We start from the raw sequence: 20,528 nt of genomic DNA on the forward strand, positions 1-20,528 counted from the left end.
CTCTCTCTCTCTCTATATATATATATATATATATATATATATGGTGGCCAAGCAAGGATAATACGGGGCTTGGATCAACACGTTATCCAATAAAGCCTTAATCAAAAACATGATAACCAAGTCAATCTCCACAAGATCTCTATACACTTATTTTACACAATTCATTCACCGATGCATATACCTTAATTACAAGAATAGAATAGGGATCAAATGGACCCATAGATACTAATCCATAAACCCAAAACTCCACCCATAGCAACTCCAAACACCAAAATACAAATACCTTGCATACCACAGATATCAAACCATGAGACATGAAAGATAAAATTGACATAACTAAAATAGTTGTTACTGGAAAACATCGCTGATACCGAGACCAAAAAAAAGCATATCTTAGGATTGTAGAGATGAGGATCTTTCATTCATGACTTCCAGCAATAGCAAAAACTGCATACATCATTTCTACATATATATCAATTGCATATATCATTTGGACCAAATCAGATAATTGGTTTCACATCAGTGACAACAATGACAATATTCACACAAGTCTAACATATGCTAACACCCCCGTCAAGTCTAGAAATAAGGACATGCCTAAGGAAAGGAAAGAGGAGAGATGGAAAACCTTATAGGAACAAACCCCCCTCACCCCCAAAAAAAACACTATCTGTGCATGGAAGTTACTATGGAAGTTACTATGTTGTAGTATCCTTCACCACAAGTAATAAACTAGCCATAAAAGTATAATTAATATTCCTTTCATAGGAGAGAAAAGAAAAGAAAATGCATCCCTTCCAAAAGAGAGAGTCTCTAATACTGAAGATAAAGGCTCAATGTTGAATACTGATGAAGATCTAAGATAGACAAACCACATTCCTTCCCTTAGTAAGAATCAAATCAAATAGTGAAGGTATAAGGAACTCCATGAAAGGAGATGGATGAATTAGTCTCATGAAGTGTGTTGTGGAAGATTGGTCAACTATCCACATGTCCTAGTCATGATATGCCAAATCAATTTTATTAAGATCAAATAGCTATTTGAAGGCACTAATGAAGGTGAGATGACAAGAATATGCAATTCATTTTCAAGAGTAAGTGAATATCCTCAAATATGCTCCTAATGTTTGCAATGTGTGACTCAAGAAATAACCTTGCAACATTTACAAGAAGTCATCCCAAAAAGCTAAAACTAGAATAGAACTATCAAACAGTTTAATTAAACTAATATCTAAAGTAGCAAGAGGTGGAGGAGGCTCAATGCAAGTCTTAGGAACCATGGTGGATAAGTAAAGAACACAGAAGTTCAAGTGACCAACCTCTCCTTAGATAAGTGATCCACTATAGATGCATGAGAGGTATGACCAATCAATGGATCTAGATACTTGGTGGAACCAAAATGAGTGAACTTATATAATCAAGATGCATGATTAACACTACCAAACTCAATGATATTGCTACCATGCAAGTCTCTAATAAGAATCAAATAGGTGTGAACTCTGTTGTCTTACCCTAACCACTATGAGTAATTTGATATAGAAAGGAGATTGGATGATAAAGAAGGAAAACATAATACATCATTAAATGTGACACCATAAACCTAAATAGAAACCATCCAAAAAACACTCAAATGTGTTATTACCTATCAATACATGTGGTAAAGTGCAAGACTCGAATAAAGAAAACATGCCCATATATGAAGCCATATGATGAGAGGTTCCTGAATCAATATGCAACTTGCTATATTGATGTGTCGATGCAAAAAGAGCACCTTTTGTGGTAGCCATGTGATGTGAATATTTAGAGTCTATGATCCCCAAATCTAAAGAATATTGAATATAATTCAATTCATGCACCTTACCTCTTGTTTTTGGTGCATTTTCTTTTAGCTTCTCCTTGGCACTTTTTGGAATATATTTACCAAGATTATTCTATCGAAGTGTCTGCACTATGATCTCATTGGTATTCTTGATGTTAACCATGATTTTAATAGTTTCACTTTGATTTTCTCTATTTTATCTTTCTTTTCCTTTGAGCTAGTAGATTCATTTGGAGGCTTGAGGTTTCCTTCCTTTCTTTGATTTGGTTCCCTCTTCTCACTTGCATGCATAGAAAGTGCATGAGCATTGAATTTTTTTAAGGCACTCATCTTTATGAGCTTATCTAGCTCATAAATTAGAGACTCAATAAAAGCATCAAGTGTAGGCATCTTCCAAGTTTCTCCTATTGTAAGCCCAACTATGTGAAAAGTGGAGACAAATACAACATATTCTAGACTCAATTTTGACAAAATAGCAATAATTAATTATTTTTCTTGCATTAATTTATCAATTCCACATCCTTTCAACTAGATTAATAAGGCTTTGAAATTTGTGAAGAAGTATTTAATATTTTCAAAACTGCTTAGATTTAATGAGTTGAGCTCATTTTCATGGATGTGATCCCACATCTCATCTTGCATTTCAAAAAGAGTCTCTTGTGTTGTCCAAACCTCATTTGAATTTGTGCATGCTTTGATATGAAATAACAATTTTAAAGACACAAACAAGTATAGGAGATCAAAGACCTCATTCGTCTGGTTAAAATATTTGGATTTTTCAATAGAAAAATTTGGTTCAACCTCTATTTCCATCACCATTAGATACACACCCCTACTTCTCAAGTGAATCAGAATCATTGGGTTCCATTCAAAATAGTTATATGGCATGAGAATTGTAGAGGCTATAAATTCCATTATATTTGTAGCTCCAATCTTCAATACCTACAAAAGATTGTTATGCTCCTTTTTTCTTCCTCTCATGTGTTGTGACTCAATGTAAAATTTTAACTAAATCTACAAAAACCTCCATTAAAGCAAAGAACAAACCTTGTAGATGAAAGAGAAAATATATAGAGCGAGAATAAAAAAGAATAAACTATTTTATTAATTATAAATGAATGAGTTTACAATATACAAAACCTCCATTAAAGCAAAAAAGTAGAAAAAATGGGAATAAAACTTTAAAAATTAGAGATATTCCTAAATTGGCTAAAAAAATGAAACAATAGTTTTTCATAGCCATGGAAATACAATAGGAAGTTACAACAATTATCCATAAAGCATGGATAAAATATATTTGTGAAGCATGCAAGAAATATAGGTTATGCTAGCTTACCAAAAATGGCATTCATTTCACTTATTCATTCTTGCATTGCATTGCACCTCTTCCTTGCTTGCATCAATTTACATTTGAATTTTTTTTTAATCCTTTAGTCATTTCATAAAATATTTTAACTATTTCATAACATCATCCTCATTAATGTTTGATAGTTTCACATTGGATAAAACATGGATAGACATTAATTCCTCTTTTTCAACAACAAAAAATTGATCATCGACAAGTTGGAGGAGGCTGATAATTTGGAGGAAAGAGCCAATCAATTCTTAATTTATTTTTGTTATCATTATTGGGAGAGTAGTTTACAACTTGAGAATTATTGTTTCTAAACATCACCATCCTCTATTTCCTTGTTAGCCTCTTGAAGGAGGTTGTAAATTTGGATAGAGGAATCATGAAACATATTTTCTCCTAAAGATTGGTCCTTGTAGATGAGTTATTAATATTCATGAATGTTTCATAAGAAAATTTAACATCATCATTATTCAATTTTCCCCTTGACATTTTGAGAGGAATTTAAAACTTCATTGGAGATTAATGATGTTATTTTTACCAATCAAGTTTTGTCTATTAAAAATTCATTAATAGAATACCATTTCCTCCACTCAAATATATGACATCCTTATGCAAAATTCATGTGCTATCTTAAGATTCAGGCATATCATTATATTATTGTTGGAAATTAGAATCCCAACTACTCACTGCATTTCCTACAATATCTTTATATCTTCCATACCCTTTGTATCATCCATTTTGTAGACAATCTCAAAAGGAATTAAAGAAACTATCTTTGTTATATTTTTTTGAACCTCCACTAGCTCATCCCCTATCAAACCAATCGAATTCTCATGTTTATGGGTAGTTCAGAATATAATATTTAATTTTGCTCTCTCTAGACTATGTTGATGATTTTCTATCTATAAGTATTTGGGTCTATGTTTTGAAACTCCCTCCTTTATTAGTCCAGCTCCACAAATCTATAAATTGTGAGTTCTATAAGATTGTAAGATGTTGAGTTAGTAAGAATTTTTAATTTTGAATGAAATAATTGCAACTCATATTGTTGATATAAAAACTTTCATTTTGATTAATATAAGTTTCAAGCTTTCTTTCTTTTCCCCCTACTTTTCTATTTCCTTCACCTAGTATTAGAGAAGAGACATCCATCGAATTGTTGTATGATAATTTTTTTTGGTCATTTCTAGGGTTGTTTAAAGTTGGCGAAGAGGGTTCTAAGAAAATCAATTGTGTTAGTATGGGTACCGTGAATAGATTAGAGATTGTTTTAGAAAAAATCTTGTAAATTCAAGAGTTGTAGATAGTTTTGAAGTTTGTCTTATAGATTGTGAGGATGTGGAAAGTTTCAGGAGGATGCATGAGCAATTGTTTAGGTTGATAGAGAATAAAAATTATGTAGAAGAGTATTCAAGGAAAGTTTGTAGAGATGAAATAACTCTGATTCTAGGAAGACAACTGAGAGGGGGCTGAATTAGTTGTCTCAAAAAATTACACAAATTAAACTCAATCCCAGATCTGATTATTAAGCATGAAAGCATGAATCAACAACACAACATGAACACACATAACACCAAGGTTTTTGACATGGAAAACTTGGTCAAGGGAAAAACGATGGTGGAAACCTACCCACAATATGATGATACTATATTAGAATTATATTAAATATTACAATGGGGAATGCACATGCATTCAAGCACATTGCCTACAGCTCACTGGTCAAAAACAAGAAAAGGGCTACAACTGAGGGAAGACTCTTTGTCTTACAAACACATTTGGAAGATCATTAACTGATAGAATAGCATCTTATAATGCCTGGTTATAGTTCAAGTTAAGCACACAATAGATTCTTCTCACACTTCTTCTTTGCCTCCAAAAGATGTATGTTTTATTCACTCATACACATTCTAATTCTCATCCATGTGCTTTAACAATTACAAAGATATTACACTTATTTATAGATGACATCAACTCTTCACAAGATCAATAAGGTTGACTCAACACTCATCACCTATGTATAAAAATATAATCACACATGCTACAAAATCAAATGCGAACCAAGAAATTTTGGCTAAGAAATAGAACAGACCCATATCACATGCCTCGAATACAAAAAACCTCCAATAATTATGCATCGAGCATCAAACATCCACAACACGCTACAAGCATCTAGTCAACCAAAACATGAAGAACACAAACACATTAGAGAGAATCATTAATCAAGCACACAATGATCAATGCGGACCACCAACGTAAAAGGCACATGATCCACAAACATCCACAAGCATCATGAATTACCATCACAACATCTACATCAACTCAATTTACTATAATAACATCATCATACCTAGCTTCAATCTAACACTAACTACAAAGACTATCACCCTTGAAAACTCACTTATGGAGCTCCAAAACATGAACCACTTGTCTTGAAGATACACATAAATGTTCTAAACATTCCTCCAAATCCACAGATCAAGATATTGTAATGTAGATCAAAATACTGACACTTTGGGACCATTCAAGAATAAAAAAACTAGCCACAACACAGATAACCATAAATCTCTCAAATCTTCATGCACACCTCTGAAAATTGCTCTGAAATATCTATACACAATCCTCTATAAACCCTTTAATCCATAAACTCTGATCATCAACACGCTGACCAAATCAACATACTAAACTTATTGCAACACTATCACGGATAGAGAAATATGTTGACGTCAATGACAAAACATCTCTCTGATATCACTAAAGCACATATTTACAACATACTAACAAAAATCTCCAACAATTTCTTCAAAAATATAACAATATCCCCCTTTGGCATTGATGGCAACATATGATGTGTAAAAGAATCAATGTCAAAGAAATCAATAGCTCTCTCATATTACTCTATTCCCCTCTTCATGACTCTCTCCCAACATAGTTATTCACATGACTCTCTCTCCCCCTTTGGCATCAATGTCAAAGACACAAATTTACACCATCAAAATGCAAAACTGACTAACTGACTACTCCCCTTAAGTAGCAGTCTCCACTCATCAATTTGAATCACAAGATATGACTATGAAATATACCTTAGTTCTTATTAGGAGGGGCAGTCACCCCTAACTTTCCTCTGAGATACTCAAAAATATCTTTAGGAAAAGGCTTCATGAAAATATCTGCAATCTATTCCTTTGTAAGAACATAATCCAATCTGACTTCCTTCTCATTTACCTTGTCTCTCAAAATGTGAAAATTATAGATATATGTTTATTCTTGGAATGCAACACTGGATTCTTAGAAATGTTAATTGTACTTGAATTGTCACTATAAATCACAATAGGCTTGTCATACACAACCTAAGTACAATTGTTAGCAGCAGCATTACATTCCACTTTTGCAGTAGATAAAGAAATTGAATTTTGTTTTTTCCTCAACTATGAAACCAATCTTTTTCCCAAGAAAAATGCACCACCGCTGGTACGCTTTGGGTCATCAACATTAGTAAAAGAACTCAAAGTAAAATCATCATCTTTAGGATACCATAAACCAGAATCAATAGTTCCTTTCACAAGATTAACGGTTCTTCTAATAACTATGACATGAGATTCATTAGGATCAACTTGAACTCTGACAACAAGGCAAACTACATTTATGATATACAGTCTAGTTTGAGTCAAATAAAGTACTCCTCCAATCATAGATCTATATTTGGTTTGATTTTCTTTAGAGAAATCATCATCCTTAGTTAACTTGCATCCTTTCACCATAGGAGTTCTAGCTGACTATGTATCCTCTAAACCAAACTTCTTCACAAATCTTTCACATAGTTCACTATGATATAAAAATCCCTTTTTCTATCTATGTAATTTACAATCCTAGAAGAAATTTCATCTCTCTGGAACCACAAACATCTCAAACTCATTCTACATTTCATTAGCAAACTCTTTGCACAAACTATCATTTCCTCCAAAAATAATATCATCAACAAAAACTTCAATAATCATAATTTTATCATGATCAAGCTTGAAATATAGATTACTATCAATAGTACCTTTATTAAATCCTATCTTCAACACATACTTATCCAATTTGGCATACCGTTCTTTTAGTGCTTTCTTTAATCCATACAATGCTTAATTCAACCAACACACCGTATCACTTTGATCTGTCACTAAAATCCATCCAGTTTCTCTATGTACACCTCTTCTTCCAATTCTCCATTTAGGAATGATGACTTGAAATCAATCTAGTAGACTTTGAAATCTTTGTAAGCAACATAAGGAATAAATAATCTAACAGCTTCAATCCTTGTGATCAGAGCAAAAGTATCCTTAAAATCAATTCCTACCATTTGAGAATACCCTTTACAAACAAGTCTAGCTTTGTTCCTAGCAACTTCACCTTGCTCATTCAATTTATTTTGGAAGACCCATTTAGTTCTAATTATATTTTTGTCTTTAGGTATAGGAACAATAATCTGTGTATCATTCTTTTCAATTTTATTCAATTCTTCTTCCATTTCTTTTACAAAATGGTCATCTTCACATTCTTCATTCACATCCTTAGGTTCAATCTTAAAAATCAAATAATACTCAGCCTGATCTTCTACAATTATTCTTCTAGTCTGAACACCTTTATTTCTATCACCTATAATCTGATTTTGTGAATGATTCAAACTTACTTACCTTAGAGTCTTAGGATTTTCTTGATTTTCAAACTCTTGAGTTGTTTCTTTTGCTATTGCACTAGCTCCTTCACCTTGATTGATTGGATTCACCAGAAAGAATTGAACTTGATTTTGGGTCTTTTGTTGCTTTTCTTTAATTACACTGGCATCCTAATCATTTGAACCATATCCACAAGATCTAATTTACCTCTCATTGCTTTCATCAACTCTAATATTTGCATTCTAAACTATCTTCCTCAATCTCTTGTTATAACACCGATAGGCCTTGCTTTTAGTAGAATAAACAAGAAATATTCCTTCATCACATCTAGCATCAAACTTCCCTAGATCTTCATCTCTTCTGATATAGCATTTATTTCCAAAACTTTAAAAATATTTAACAGTAGGAGCATGACCAAACCATAATTCATGGAGTCTTACTGGTATCACCTTTGATATGCACCTGGTTAAGAGTGTAAACAATAGTACTCACAGCTTCTCTACAATAAACATGCAAAATATTTCCTTGCAACATCATTGTCCTAGCATCTTCTTGAATGGTTTTATTCTTCGTTTCCACTACAATATTTTTCTAAGGGGTTCTCAAAGTAGATAACTATTTTCTTATCCCATGCTCTTAACAATATGCATTAAACTAACCGGAAATGAATTCTCCACCTCTCTCAGATCTTAGACACTTTAACTTCAAATGTGTCTCAGTCTCAACCATAGCTTTAAAAATCTTGCAATTCTCTAAAGATTTATATTTATCCCTTAAGAAAGTAACCCACATCATCCTTGAATAATCATGAATCAACAACATGAAATATTTGTCTCCTTGAAAGCTTCTAACTTTAGCAATAATCTTTGATTCTTCCAACTTTTTACTGGCACATTTGATATTGTAGACAAGTTCATTCACCTTTAGCATAAAAGAATTAATGTTCTCATCTTCACCCATTCTCAACATCTCATACTTTTCCTTTTAATCTTTGCAACTCAGCAATCTTCACATAGCTATCTCCTTCATACAAGGTTTCCAACTTCTTCAAGATCTCATGAGAAGTCTACAATTTTGTAACATTTGTCATCTCAGAATCTATCAAGGTACTCAACAATGCTTCCTTTGCCCTAATATTGCATTTAGCTTCATTTATCTCATCTAGAGTTGTAGGTCCATTAGCAGTAATTGTATACTTATTCTTTGTAATAGTCTAGTAAGCTTCACCAATGCATCTCAGATGACACTCCATGCAGCTCTTCCAAAGAGAGTAATTAGTACCATCAAATCTCAAATTGTCCCTGTTGTAAGATGCCATCCGAGATCAGTTCAAGTGGTTAAGCTTCTCTGTAGGAACCTTCTATGATACCAATTTATGAAATAGCTCTGATTCTAGGTAGACAACTTAGAGGGGGGCATGAATCAGTTGTCTCAAAAACTTAACAAAAATTAAACTCAATCTTAGATCTGATTATTAAGCATGAAAGAATTTATCAACAACACAACATGAACATGCATAACACCAAGGTTTTTGATGTGTACACCCTGGTCAAGGGAAAAACCACAATGGGAACCTACCCTCAATATGATGTTACTCTATTAAAAGTATATGAAATATTAAAATAGGGAATGCACATGCATTCAGACACACTACCGACAACTCACTGCTCAAAAACAAGAAAAGGGCTACAATCTAGGGAAGACTCATTGTCTTACAAATACATTTGGATCACATCTAGAAGATCATGAATAGATAGAATAGAATCTCCTAATACATGGTTACATTTCTAGTTAAGCACACAACAACTTCTTCTCTGCCTCTGATAGATGTATGCATTATTTGCTCATATACATTCTGATTCTCATCCATACACTTGCACAATTATAAAGATATTACACTTATTTATACAAGTCTTCAAATTTTCACAAGATCAACAAGATCGGCTCAACACTCATCACCTAATTAAAAAAATATAATCGCACACGCTACAAAATCAAATACAAACAAAGCAATGCCAACTAATACATAGCACGGACCCATATCACATGCCTCAAATACGAAACACCTCCAACAATTATGCATCAAACATCCACAACACGTTAAAAGAATCTAGTCGATGAAAACATGAAGAACACCAACACATCGGATAAAATCAAGAATCGCACGCACAACGATCAATGTGGACCACCAACAGAAAAAGGCACATGACCTAGAAACATCCAGAAGAATCATAAATTACCACCACAACATCTGCATCAACTCAAATTACTAAAATCACATCATCATACTGAATTTCAAGAACACTAACCGCAATACTTGTCAATTTTCAAAAATCACTTGTGGAGCTCCAACCATGAACCAATTGAATTGAAGATACACATCAATTTCCCAAACTTTCCTCCAGATCCGCAGATCAAGATATATCAATGCAGAGCAATGCATATCAAAATATTGATACTTTGGCACCATTGAACAACAAAAAAAATAGCCACAATATAAATAACCATAAGTTACTCAAATCTTCATGTGGACCTTTGAAAAATTGCACTGAATCATCTATACACAATCCTCTACAAACCCTTTAACCCACAAACTCTGTTCATCAACATGCTGAAAAAATCAACACACTAAACTCACTACAACACTATCATAGATAGAGAAATATGTTGACATCAATGACAACACGTCTCTCAGATATCATTAAAGCACATATTTATAGCATACTAATATAAATCTCCAACAATCTCTCCAAATATCCAATATGTAGATTATAATATGATAGGAGGATAGATGTTGTCTATTGTTATGAAAATATAATTGAATTTAATAATGGATTAAGGAAGTAATATGGATGAATGCCACAATATTTTATTTCTATGTAAAGGGCAATAGATGGAATTTATATTCGGATCCCTAAGCACCCTCAATGTGATTCAATGAGAGGTGTTGAGATAAATTAAGTGTATTACAATTAAACCTACAATGGACTGGTAACCAAATGGCCTAGAGCTTGTGGTTCAAGCATCCCAAGAGAAAAAAATGAGATTTCTTAAGTTTGACCACAAAAACTAGAAGATTTTAAATGTGGAAGCATCAATGAAATATGTCTAGAAAGAAATTGGAATTATTAGCCATGATTAACAAGGGAGTGTTGGAAAATATAATCTGAACAACTCACCACATTTCATAACATGTCTTTATATCCTTTGTGTCCTCTTTTTTGTAGATAATATCAACAAGCATCAAAGGAATTATTGTTCTTGGATTTTATTGGACCTCATCCATATTGTCTTATGTCAAATCAATTGAGTTCTTACATTTTATGGATAGTTCAAAATATAATATTCAATTTTATTCTCTCTCCTGCATTGATGGTTTGATTTCTATTAGTGTTTTGGTTTGTGTTTTGAAACTCACTCCTTGATGATTCTATCTTGTCAAAGTTATAAAGTGTGAGCTCTATGAGTCTAAAAATTGTCAAGTCGGTAAAAATTTTGAAGTTTGAATGTAATGGTGTTTTATTGGAGAACTACAACTCATATTTTTTATTAGTCATTTCATTTTGATTAATATAATTTTCAAGCCCTTTTTCTTTTTTTAATGCCACTCCTCTATTTTCTTCAATTATTATGTTGTTTTGTTAAAAAATGTACATTACATCATATCAAGAAAATACATATCTAAGTGAACAAATTAGGTGTGGTTGTTACAACTCTTATTCTATCTCAATCAAAGGAGAAAAGTAAATTAGGTCTAAGGTTACTTTTCCTTGTATTTGAATATTTTCTTTTACATTTTTTACTTTTGTCTTTATTCTTAATGGCCAAACCTTTTCCATTTATATAGAATACTTGATATTAAAAGATTAGATTAAAATTATTTTAAGATTTATATCTATCTACTAACAACTTGAAATATCTTAAACTTTATATTGGGAAATAAATAGTTTCAATACTAAATATGTGAAGATCAATCTATATCTAGAATACAAATAAGAAAATGAGATACATGGAACATGAAAATCTAAAAAATTCTATGAAAATTTAAAAATTATTTTTCCTTAATGTGGGAAACCATGCTTAGATCATTCTTCTTAATTAAGTGAAAAATCAGTTTATATATCAATCTTAATAATCTATATTATGTGAGAATATAACATAAAATATTAAAGATTCAAATCACAATAAGATAGCAATAATGAGGCACAAAATTGAAACATAAGAATGCAACATAACATATGATTTATGTGGAGAAACCATTCTAGGAAAAAAATCCACCAAGACAAGAGGACAAGTATGTATTATCAACGATCAAATTGATTACCATGTATTTACTTTCATTCTCCTATTTTTCTCAAACATAGTAGCACATGTATACCTATAAACTAGGTATATTGCAACCTAGAAACTAGCTACATTGCATGCAATACTACTAGGAACATCCCCAAGAAAGGATTTTGCATCATATAGAATAATTTAAAAATTAAATTATTTTTCATGATATTTTACACTACATGATTACTCTGAGAAATTTGATTGCCATGAAGGAAGAATCTTATTCAAAATGAAATAATTTTTAACATCAATCTAATTGACCAAGAAGATTCAAATAGGGATGAAAACCCCTATGTCTAAAGGGGTGCTTACTCGGGTTAATCCTAACAATTTTGCTGAAAAGAAGAACTCCCTTGCCCCTCCTCTTAAAGAAATTGATGTCAAAGTGTTGTATCCTAAGGAAATTGCTTATGAGGACTCCATTTCCTCTTGGTCCATGGGCTTTGAGTGGAATTTGGCCAACCCCAATGTGAACTCTATTACTCCTACATCTTCCTTGAGTTCCCCTCCTCCCTCCCCTTCCCTCTAGAAGTGGCATTTGCTAGAAATTGTTTAGAAGGTTAATGAACTTTGTGGTGCTTATAATAGGTAGAATGCCATCATTTGTTGGCTCCTTGTCTAGTTTAATATTGAAAAGAATAAAATCAATAGATTGGAGGCATGATTCAAGGCTAATGCTAGAGCTTTCATTTGGAGAATGCAAGAAAAATATGAAAGCATTTAGTTGGCAGCTAATGATCTAGAAGAGGAGCTCAAGAAATGAGAAAATTTGGAGGAGGAAATTAAGTCTCTCAATTATAAGGTGGACTATAGGAAATATTGAAAGGAGATGACTAGGGATATTACAAAATTATATTGCAACCATGAGATGCTTAAAAAAAACTAGATGAGATGGTGGTTCTCAACCCTAAAATGGTAGGAAAAAATTTGGCTTATCCAAAAGTTATCTAGGAGGAGATCAATAAAAGACATGCAAAGACTAAGAAATGCCTAGAAATCACATCTACCATTATATCAAAGCCTACAGAATCCATGGTCAACACTACCCTAGAGTGCCTTATTATCTCTTTCAGAAAAAGGCTCAAACAAAAGATTGTCATTTTATAATAAGGTGAAAGGGATTTGTCAAGATTGGAAAGATGGGAAAACCTCCACTAGGTAGACCATCAATTCATGTATTCTATGGGTGGTGCAAGTATTTTGGTGTTCTTTGGTTTCTAATTTAATTTTCAATTATTTTTTGTGTCTAATCATTAGTTGGTTTTGGTTCCTTTTTGTCAGCTGGTCTTTTTTATGATTTCTCCCACTCCTCATGAGACCCTTAGTCTAAGAATTATGGTTGTTAGGTAAAGGTTTGGGCATCTCCTATTTTATCTAATCAGAATTACAATCAACTCAATACAGGTTTTTTTATGCATGATAATACTTTCCATTTCATCATGAGAAATTTAAATTTGATGGTGTCACAACAAGGCTAACATGTCCCATTGGATATTCATATTTTCCTCAACTACAATAAATTGCATTTTTATGTGGGTACCTAAAGTGACTTAGTAGTTGGAACCCATCTTTTCCTTTTTGCATCATTTGAGTTTGTTCATCATTTTTCCTAAGTGACGTTTAAGAGGGGTTGTGCTATGAACATGAGTGTTTCCTATCTAGTTTTACTCCTTATGGTATGAACAACTTAAATTATCTAATAGTTCCTAGTTAGGCTATTTTCACACCTATGCAATTGTTAAGCTTACAAGTAATGAGTTAGAAATATTTCTCGAAGTCTCTTGTAGACAACTGAGAGTATCCCCTATTTTACACATGATGTAGGATTAAGATATTTATCATCAACCTAGTTTGCTTGACCTCTCAACCTTCCCTATATAAAAAAGGTCACATGTGTAAATTATATTTCATATTGATCATATTTTTAATAATATTATTTTTCTTCCAATTAGTGCAAGTTTATGTTTTTCTTCTTTTGTTTCTTATGGAAGGATATTTTAGTTTTGTACTTGATCCTAGGAGCTTTAGTCCTTGAGTGAATCCAACACATGTAATATTGAAATATTCCTTAGCCTCCACCTCAACCTTTCTTATATGGCATAAGCCAAATATATTTTTCACACATGTGTGAGCATGGGCATTGTATATTTGTAGCCACCCTACTTTTTATACATGTTATAAAGTAGACACCTACTTCTTACTCATGTATGAGTACACCTACTCTTTCACCCCATGGACAATTTTTATTTCCTCTCCCCCCTTGTCACAAAGTTGTACCATTAATCTATGCATTCATTGTCATAAAATCGAAGCCCTACATCAACTTTAAGTTCCAAATTATTCATTTCTTCTATAAAAAATAAATAAATAGTTTAAAATATTCTCCATTTAAATATATAACAACCTTATGCTAGAGTCATGTACTATATTAAGATTTAATCATATCATTATGGTTTTTCACTAGCAATCCACAATAGTTCATAGTAGGTAAATACATATCTTTGAGAAAAAGTAAAGTGGAGCATTGGTTATAGCTCTTCTTCTATTTGAATCAAAGTAGAAAAGTAAATAAGGTAGAAGGTTTCATTTATGTTTTGCTTCTTTTCTTCTATCTCAATTGAAGATTAATTAAAAATGTTTAGAGATTTGTATCTATCTTAGATAATAACTTGTTATCTTTTAAACTTTAACTTAGCCAATATTTCTATATTAAAAAAACTTAAAAGTATCTACTTTACATGTTAATGCCAAAAGATCCTTCTTGTATGTATACAACATTAAAAATCTAAAGAAAAAAGAGATAGAGATAGAGGCACACACGTGAGGAGCAAGGGTGGATAAGGTTGTGGTGAAGTTGCAGGGTAGGAACACAAAAGTGACCCGAATGGAGAGTGGGATGCCAGGACTTTCTTTGTGGTTCCATTGCCTTCCTTTTCCCCCTCTCTTGGCTCTGTTCCTTGGCAGCTCAATTAGTACAGATGGTTTATGCTCGGTGCTCGTGCAGGGATGGGTTGGGGCTAATGGTTTTTGATCACCGATCCAAGCTTGTTGACGGTCAGAGGTCACCTCCTTCGCCTTTTTCCTATGGCCATTTGGTGGGGTGTGGTGGACGGTGTTGGTTCCTTGTGGTTGTATTATGTCGGGGTGGATCTTATGCCCTTCCTTTTCCTTTGGTTGTAGTACTTGGTGATGCCCTCTTCAGTTTTGGTTGTGGCTTCAGGTGTTTCTTGTCCTTCTATGTCCTGGGTTGGTCTCAATGTAAGGGAGGCTCCTTTCTATTCTTGTTATCTCTTCCTTGTTGAGGTAATGGTTTCTGTTGTTATGGGTTTTAGGGTTTTTTTACCCACTGCTAATCTATTCTCTCTCGAGGAGGTTTTCTTTCTAGATCCCTGGCTCAAGGCTTTGAGGGTGAGAGTGATCTATTTGTTTTCAGTGTCCTCAAGTTTTTTTAAAGATTTGTTGATGGGTTGTCTTCTTTGGTCAAGCCATGATTTTGTCTGCAGTATCTTTTAGAATGCCCTCTCCCTACAGCCTGGGTTTTCTCCAGTTTGCCTTATTGAGGTGGCCCTTCCTTCTTCGGAGGTGGAGACGAATGGTACTAGAGACAACTTCTCTCCTATAGAGGTGGAGTTGAGTGCTACGATGGAGTTTGGGTTGTGCTAGCGGGTGGCTGGTGATGTCCTTCTTCTAGAGTGTTTGGGTACTAAAGGAGATCCTTTTCCAAGATCATCAGGGTATGGGAGCCTATCAAAACCAATTTTTGAAAACCTCAGAATTTTGATGGTTGAGTATGTGATATGTATTGTTATTGTTATTCCTCCTCTGATCCCTATTGAAGTGGTGATTGTCCAGAGCTTTCGGTTTCCAGCCATGTTCTTGTTCCTCCTGGTTGAGGGAGCCAGTAAAAACCCTCCTCCATTAGTTTTTTTTTTACTAACTGGGTGTTTGTTGGTAGTTTTGAAGGGCACACCTTGGTTTCTTTTGGTTCTTGTTTTTAGTTAAGGTGTGTTGGGTTTGGGAGCCTATTATTAGGTTGTGGGACCCTAGTTTAAACCCTCTTGTATGGTTGTGGGTTCCTTTAAAAACCCTCAGTGCCTTTCAGGTTGTGGGAGCCTATTTAAAACCCTCTTTTGTGGTTGTGGGAGCTATTCAAAACCCTCAGAGTTTTGTTTCTTTGCTGAGGTCCAACCTGATATGTAATACTTTTTGTTGCCCTTTGGCTGGCGTTTCACTAGAGGTTGGTTGTATGGAATTATTGTATATCTTTTGATTAGTTGTTTCTTGCTGGAGTTTGGATGTCGGTTCATCTAGGAGGTTACGGGTCCCCTTAAAACCTGTTGTTTGGGGTTTCAGGTCCCCTCAAACCCTGTTTTTCCCTTAATCAAAAACATTAAAAATCTAAAAATGAGATTAATGATATCTTGTTTATCTCAATGACCATGGACTGTCAAATTTTGTCCAAATAACCAAGAACCCTTTGCATTTAAAGATTGGGTTCCTATTCATATCCCAATAGCTAATAATTTTTTATTTTTTATTTTTAATTTACTAAAAAGAAATTAGTAATTTTAGAAAATCTCATAAATAATTGTTCCTCTTAATGACAAAGAATTTCCAATTTTTTTCTCAACAACCAGGAATCCTTTGCATCTAAAAATTGGACTCCTAATTGTAACAATTGACTTACAATTCTTCAACTTTTAATTTACTAAATTAAAAAATTAGCAACAAAATTTTCTATAATGAAAATCTTCTACAAAACAATAGGCAGCACACAGTAAAGCCATACAATGCCCACTAAACAATAGCATCTTATGTTTAAACAAATGTTTAAGCCATTGAATACATAGGTAAATCTATAGTACAAGCAATTTTAATAAAATAATCTACAAAGTTTAGACAGGACGTGAGAACCAAATCATCTCCTCAAACAATTTTGTATGTATCTTGAATAGTATCTTCTTTGATTTGTCGTCGTTATTTCTTGCAAAATTGAAACTATCTTTCACAAATTATTCTATTTTTTATTTGTTATTAGAAAATAAATAATACAATAGAACGTTCTTTCAAATTTAGTGACTTCAACACACTTCTCATACGTTCTAAGTGGCACTCTTTTGTAATTTTTGTAATGATATAGACCTATCTCGTATTTCTTTAATCAGAACTTAATGACTTTAACCAAGCCTAGACCTGGTTATGCCGCTACCGAGGTTGCCTTGTGCAGTGACCTGGTTATGCCGCTACCGAGGTTGTTTAGTTCTTCACTTGCTTTTTTTTTTGTTTTATTTTCATTCTGTAACTTCTTTTTAGCCTGTTTTGCAGCTGTTTAATGTAGTCTTTTATGTATTTGATTTTTTTAAAATCCAATTAAAAAATAGCAATTGCACCTATATATAGAGGTGGAGCGGAGGAGCATTTTAAGCGTGTGTTTTCGCGATGGCTTTCTTTGAAATTCCTCAAATAAGGGCAGAGCAACTTTCCAGTCAAAGAACTGCTCTAGCATCAGTTTTTGTACTCCTTTTGTGGGTATTATACCGCTTCAAAAAGAATTCTAAGTTGCCTCAAGGGTTAAACCCATGGCCTATTATAGGAAACCTCCATCAGCTTGGTAGGCTTCCACACCGTAATTTATATGAGCTCTCAAAGATATATGACCCTGTGATGTTCTTGAGATTTGGGCCTCTACCCTGTGCGGTGGTCTCTTCGTCTACGATGGAGAAGGAGTTTTAGGAAACTCATGATTTAGTGTTTGCCAACAGATCCTCTTCTACTGCTGGAGAACTCATTACTTATAACTATAAGAACTTGGGTATGCGTTCTTATGATGCGTACTGGAGGCACATGACGAAGATATGTGTGATGGAGTTGCTGAGCGCAAAGCGAGTTGAGTCTTTTCAGTTTATAAACGAGGAAGAGATTTCTCTGGATGTGAGGTCCATTTGGGAGAGAAGTAAGCAGGGTGACGGTTGCTGTGAATGTTAGCAAGACTTTGATGGGGATCACCTCTACTATAATTTGGAGGATGCTCACTGGGACAAGATTTTCTAACGATGATGTGGGTGGGAGTGGTGGTGAGCTCAGAGATATGGTGAGGGAGGTTACCAGCACTATTGCTGATGGTAACATTGGGGACGTTTTACCTTACATAGATTGGATGGACCTGCGAGGTATCAAAAAATGGATAAAGAAGGCACACAATTTTTTTAACAGGATTGCTAAGAGAATTATTGATGAACATGTTAATCAGAGGAGAAGGGCTTTGGATGAGAACAGGGAGTGGACTAAGGATATAGTTGATATGCTACTTGATGTTGCAGAATCACAGACATTGGAGATCGATATCACAAGAGAAAATGTCAAAGCAATTATCTCTGTCACTTTCATTACTCTCTGTTGCTCAGTCTGTTGATCTTGTGCTGAATGACTTGTTTGTTTCATTACTTGGATAGAAGTTCTACAAAATATTTAGATGAGGTAGGATGAAATCTAAAGCCAATTGGACGGCAGTAATAAGGTGAACACAAAAGAATTAAATGAATATTTACAACAAATATACATGGGTATCTAATTTAGCCGAAAAAAACTCAAATTTAACTATATGACTCAATTTCATATAGATTCTGATATGATTATTTTCCAAATAGATTCTGATGTCTTTTCTCTGACCCTGAACAAGCTAATTAAATATACTGCAATATATTTGCAGGATCTGTTCATTGGTGAAATGGAGACAATGACTACTACCATGGAATGGGCAATGACTGCACTCATCAGACACCCCTGGGTAGCCATGAAACTGCAGGAAGATATTTATTTTATAGTAGGGAAAGACCGCATAGTAACTGAATCTGATCTACCCAACATGGACTACCTGCAATGTGTTCTTAAAGAGTCCTTGCGACTATACCTTCCAGGGCCATTGTTGCTCCCACATGAATCTAGCCAAGCTTGCACTGTAGGACGACAGGGATATGTTATACCTGCATAAACAAAGCTTTCTGTCAATGCCTGGGCTATTGCAAGAGACCCAACTGTGCGGGAAGATCCCGAGGAATTCAAGCCTGAAAGATTCATGGGCAATAAGACTTTTGATTACCAAGGGCAGGAGTTTGATATGCTGCCTTTTGGGGCTGGTAGGAGAAGATGCCCTAGTGGGCATATGGCCATGGAGCAGATGTACAGCGTCTAATTTTGTCTCTCTTTGATATGACATCTTAAAATCGATTGGCCATAACAAATAATAAAAGTCAACAAACGATGTCCCCTTGAAAGGAAGTTAGGGAAATGGTGTTTCAGTGATCTCTCCACAAGGAGAAAATGGTAGGTTGGAAATGGATAGAGGATTGAACATGAGGAGCAATACAAGAAAAATAGAGTAAATGAACAAAATAAAAAAAAAGAAATAAGAAAAGTAAAAAATATAGGGTCTAGCCATCTTAGTAGGACTTGTAAGGCTTTTAAATAGATCAAGGATGGGCGCATATAGGTTTATTTGCATTCTAACCTTCTAGAGAATCGATACCTAAATTATACAAAGGAGCTTAGATAGGATTGTGAGCTTTCCATGTCACGCATCCCATATGGAATGAATTTGACAATGACAACAACTAGTAGATAGCAACTCCAGTATGTACTAAATGATGAGCCCCATTGGTAGTCTAGGGGGTAATAAATATGTGTAGAATTTGGAAAAGTAGAAGAATTATTCACATGGATTAGTAATTGTGAAGCGGGACTAACAATTGTACAATGTAATATAGCACTTCCAATAAAAGGCTAATGGCTTAATTGGGATGGATGCATGAGCAATTAATACCCTTTCAATAAAGGGAGAGATGATTGCAAACCATGAGGCTATGGGTGTGAATGACCAAGATGAAAAGAGAGTTCTTAGAGGTAGTTAGGTCATATTAGATGGTCTATGCATGACGAAGATTAGAGCACATTGAGCGATGATGATGATCGCACTAGTAGAGAGGTAGTAGAGTGAGAGAAAATCCTTCTTTCTATCAATAGTTGAGATTACTATCACCTTATAGGACATGTGGAGGATCCTATAGATTCTATTTGATGAGAGCTTGTTGAGGATGATTTGATGATTGAGAAACTATACTTCAAGAGGATCTTTTTTATGTATGACTTTTCTATGAGGGTCATCCAAGTCTCCTCAGCGAATAATAACTTAACTCCATATTTATATTTTAATAATTATTATATAAATATTAATTGTTTTCTAAATATGTAAATATTTATATTTAAATATATTATAAATATAAATATATATGTTGGTATCAATCAAAAATAAGTAATAGCATATGAGTAATAGTTGGTTCAAAATATCGAAAGAATAAGGAAATAT

The 20,528-nt window shown here is 33.7% G+C and overlaps 2 protein-coding genes across 2 annotated transcripts; both read left to right on the forward strand.

Annotated features, from left to right (window-relative positions):
- Positions 1-17,605: 17,605 nt before the first annotated feature.
- On the forward strand, positions 17,606-18,151 carry LOC131045444 (cytochrome P450 750A1-like). The gene is made up of 2 exons (XM_057979027.1): positions 17,606-17,832; positions 17,929-18,151. Exons 1-2 carry the CDS (start codon positions 17,606-17,608, stop codon positions 18,149-18,151), a joined length of 450 nt encoding a protein of 149 aa, XP_057835010.1.
- A 40-nt stretch (positions 18,152-18,191) lies between these two features.
- On the forward strand, positions 18,192-19,358 carry LOC131045445 (cytochrome P450 750A1-like). Its single transcript, XM_057979028.2, has 3 exons — positions 18,192-18,569; positions 18,876-19,090; positions 19,193-19,358. Exons 1-3 carry the CDS (start codon positions 18,192-18,194, stop codon positions 19,356-19,358), a joined length of 759 nt encoding a protein of 252 aa, XP_057835011.1.
- The last annotated feature ends 1,170 nt before the right edge of the window (positions 19,359-20,528 follow it).

This window comes from Cryptomeria japonica, chromosome 7 (assembly GCF_030272615.1).
Source record: "Cryptomeria japonica chromosome 7, Sugi_1.0, whole genome shotgun sequence".
Lineage (NCBI taxonomy): Eukaryota > Viridiplantae > Streptophyta > Pinopsida > Cupressales > Cupressaceae > Cryptomeria > Cryptomeria japonica.

Bases quoted from the DNA above. Each gene is read 5' to 3' on its own strand.
- LOC131045444 (XM_057979027.1), top strand. From the start codon at position 17,606: ATGGCTTTCTTTGAAATTCCTCAAATAAGGGCAGAGCAACTTTCCAGT. The intron at 17,833-17,928 runs GTTCTTGAGATT...GTTTGCCAACAG, and splicing joins AAGATATATGACCCTGTGAT to ATCCTCTTCTACTGCTGGAG.
- LOC131045445 (XM_057979028.2), top strand. From the start codon at position 18,192: ATGCTCACTGGGACAAGATTTTCTAACGATGATGTGGGTGGGAGTGGT. The intron at 18,570-18,875 runs GTCTGTTGATCT...ATATATTTGCAG, and splicing joins TCATTACTCTCTGTTGCTCA to GATCTGTTCATTGGTGAAAT. The intron at 19,091-19,192 runs GTTGCTCCCACA...GGCTATTGCAAG, and splicing joins CTATACCTTCCAGGGCCATT to AGACCCAACTGTGCGGGAAG.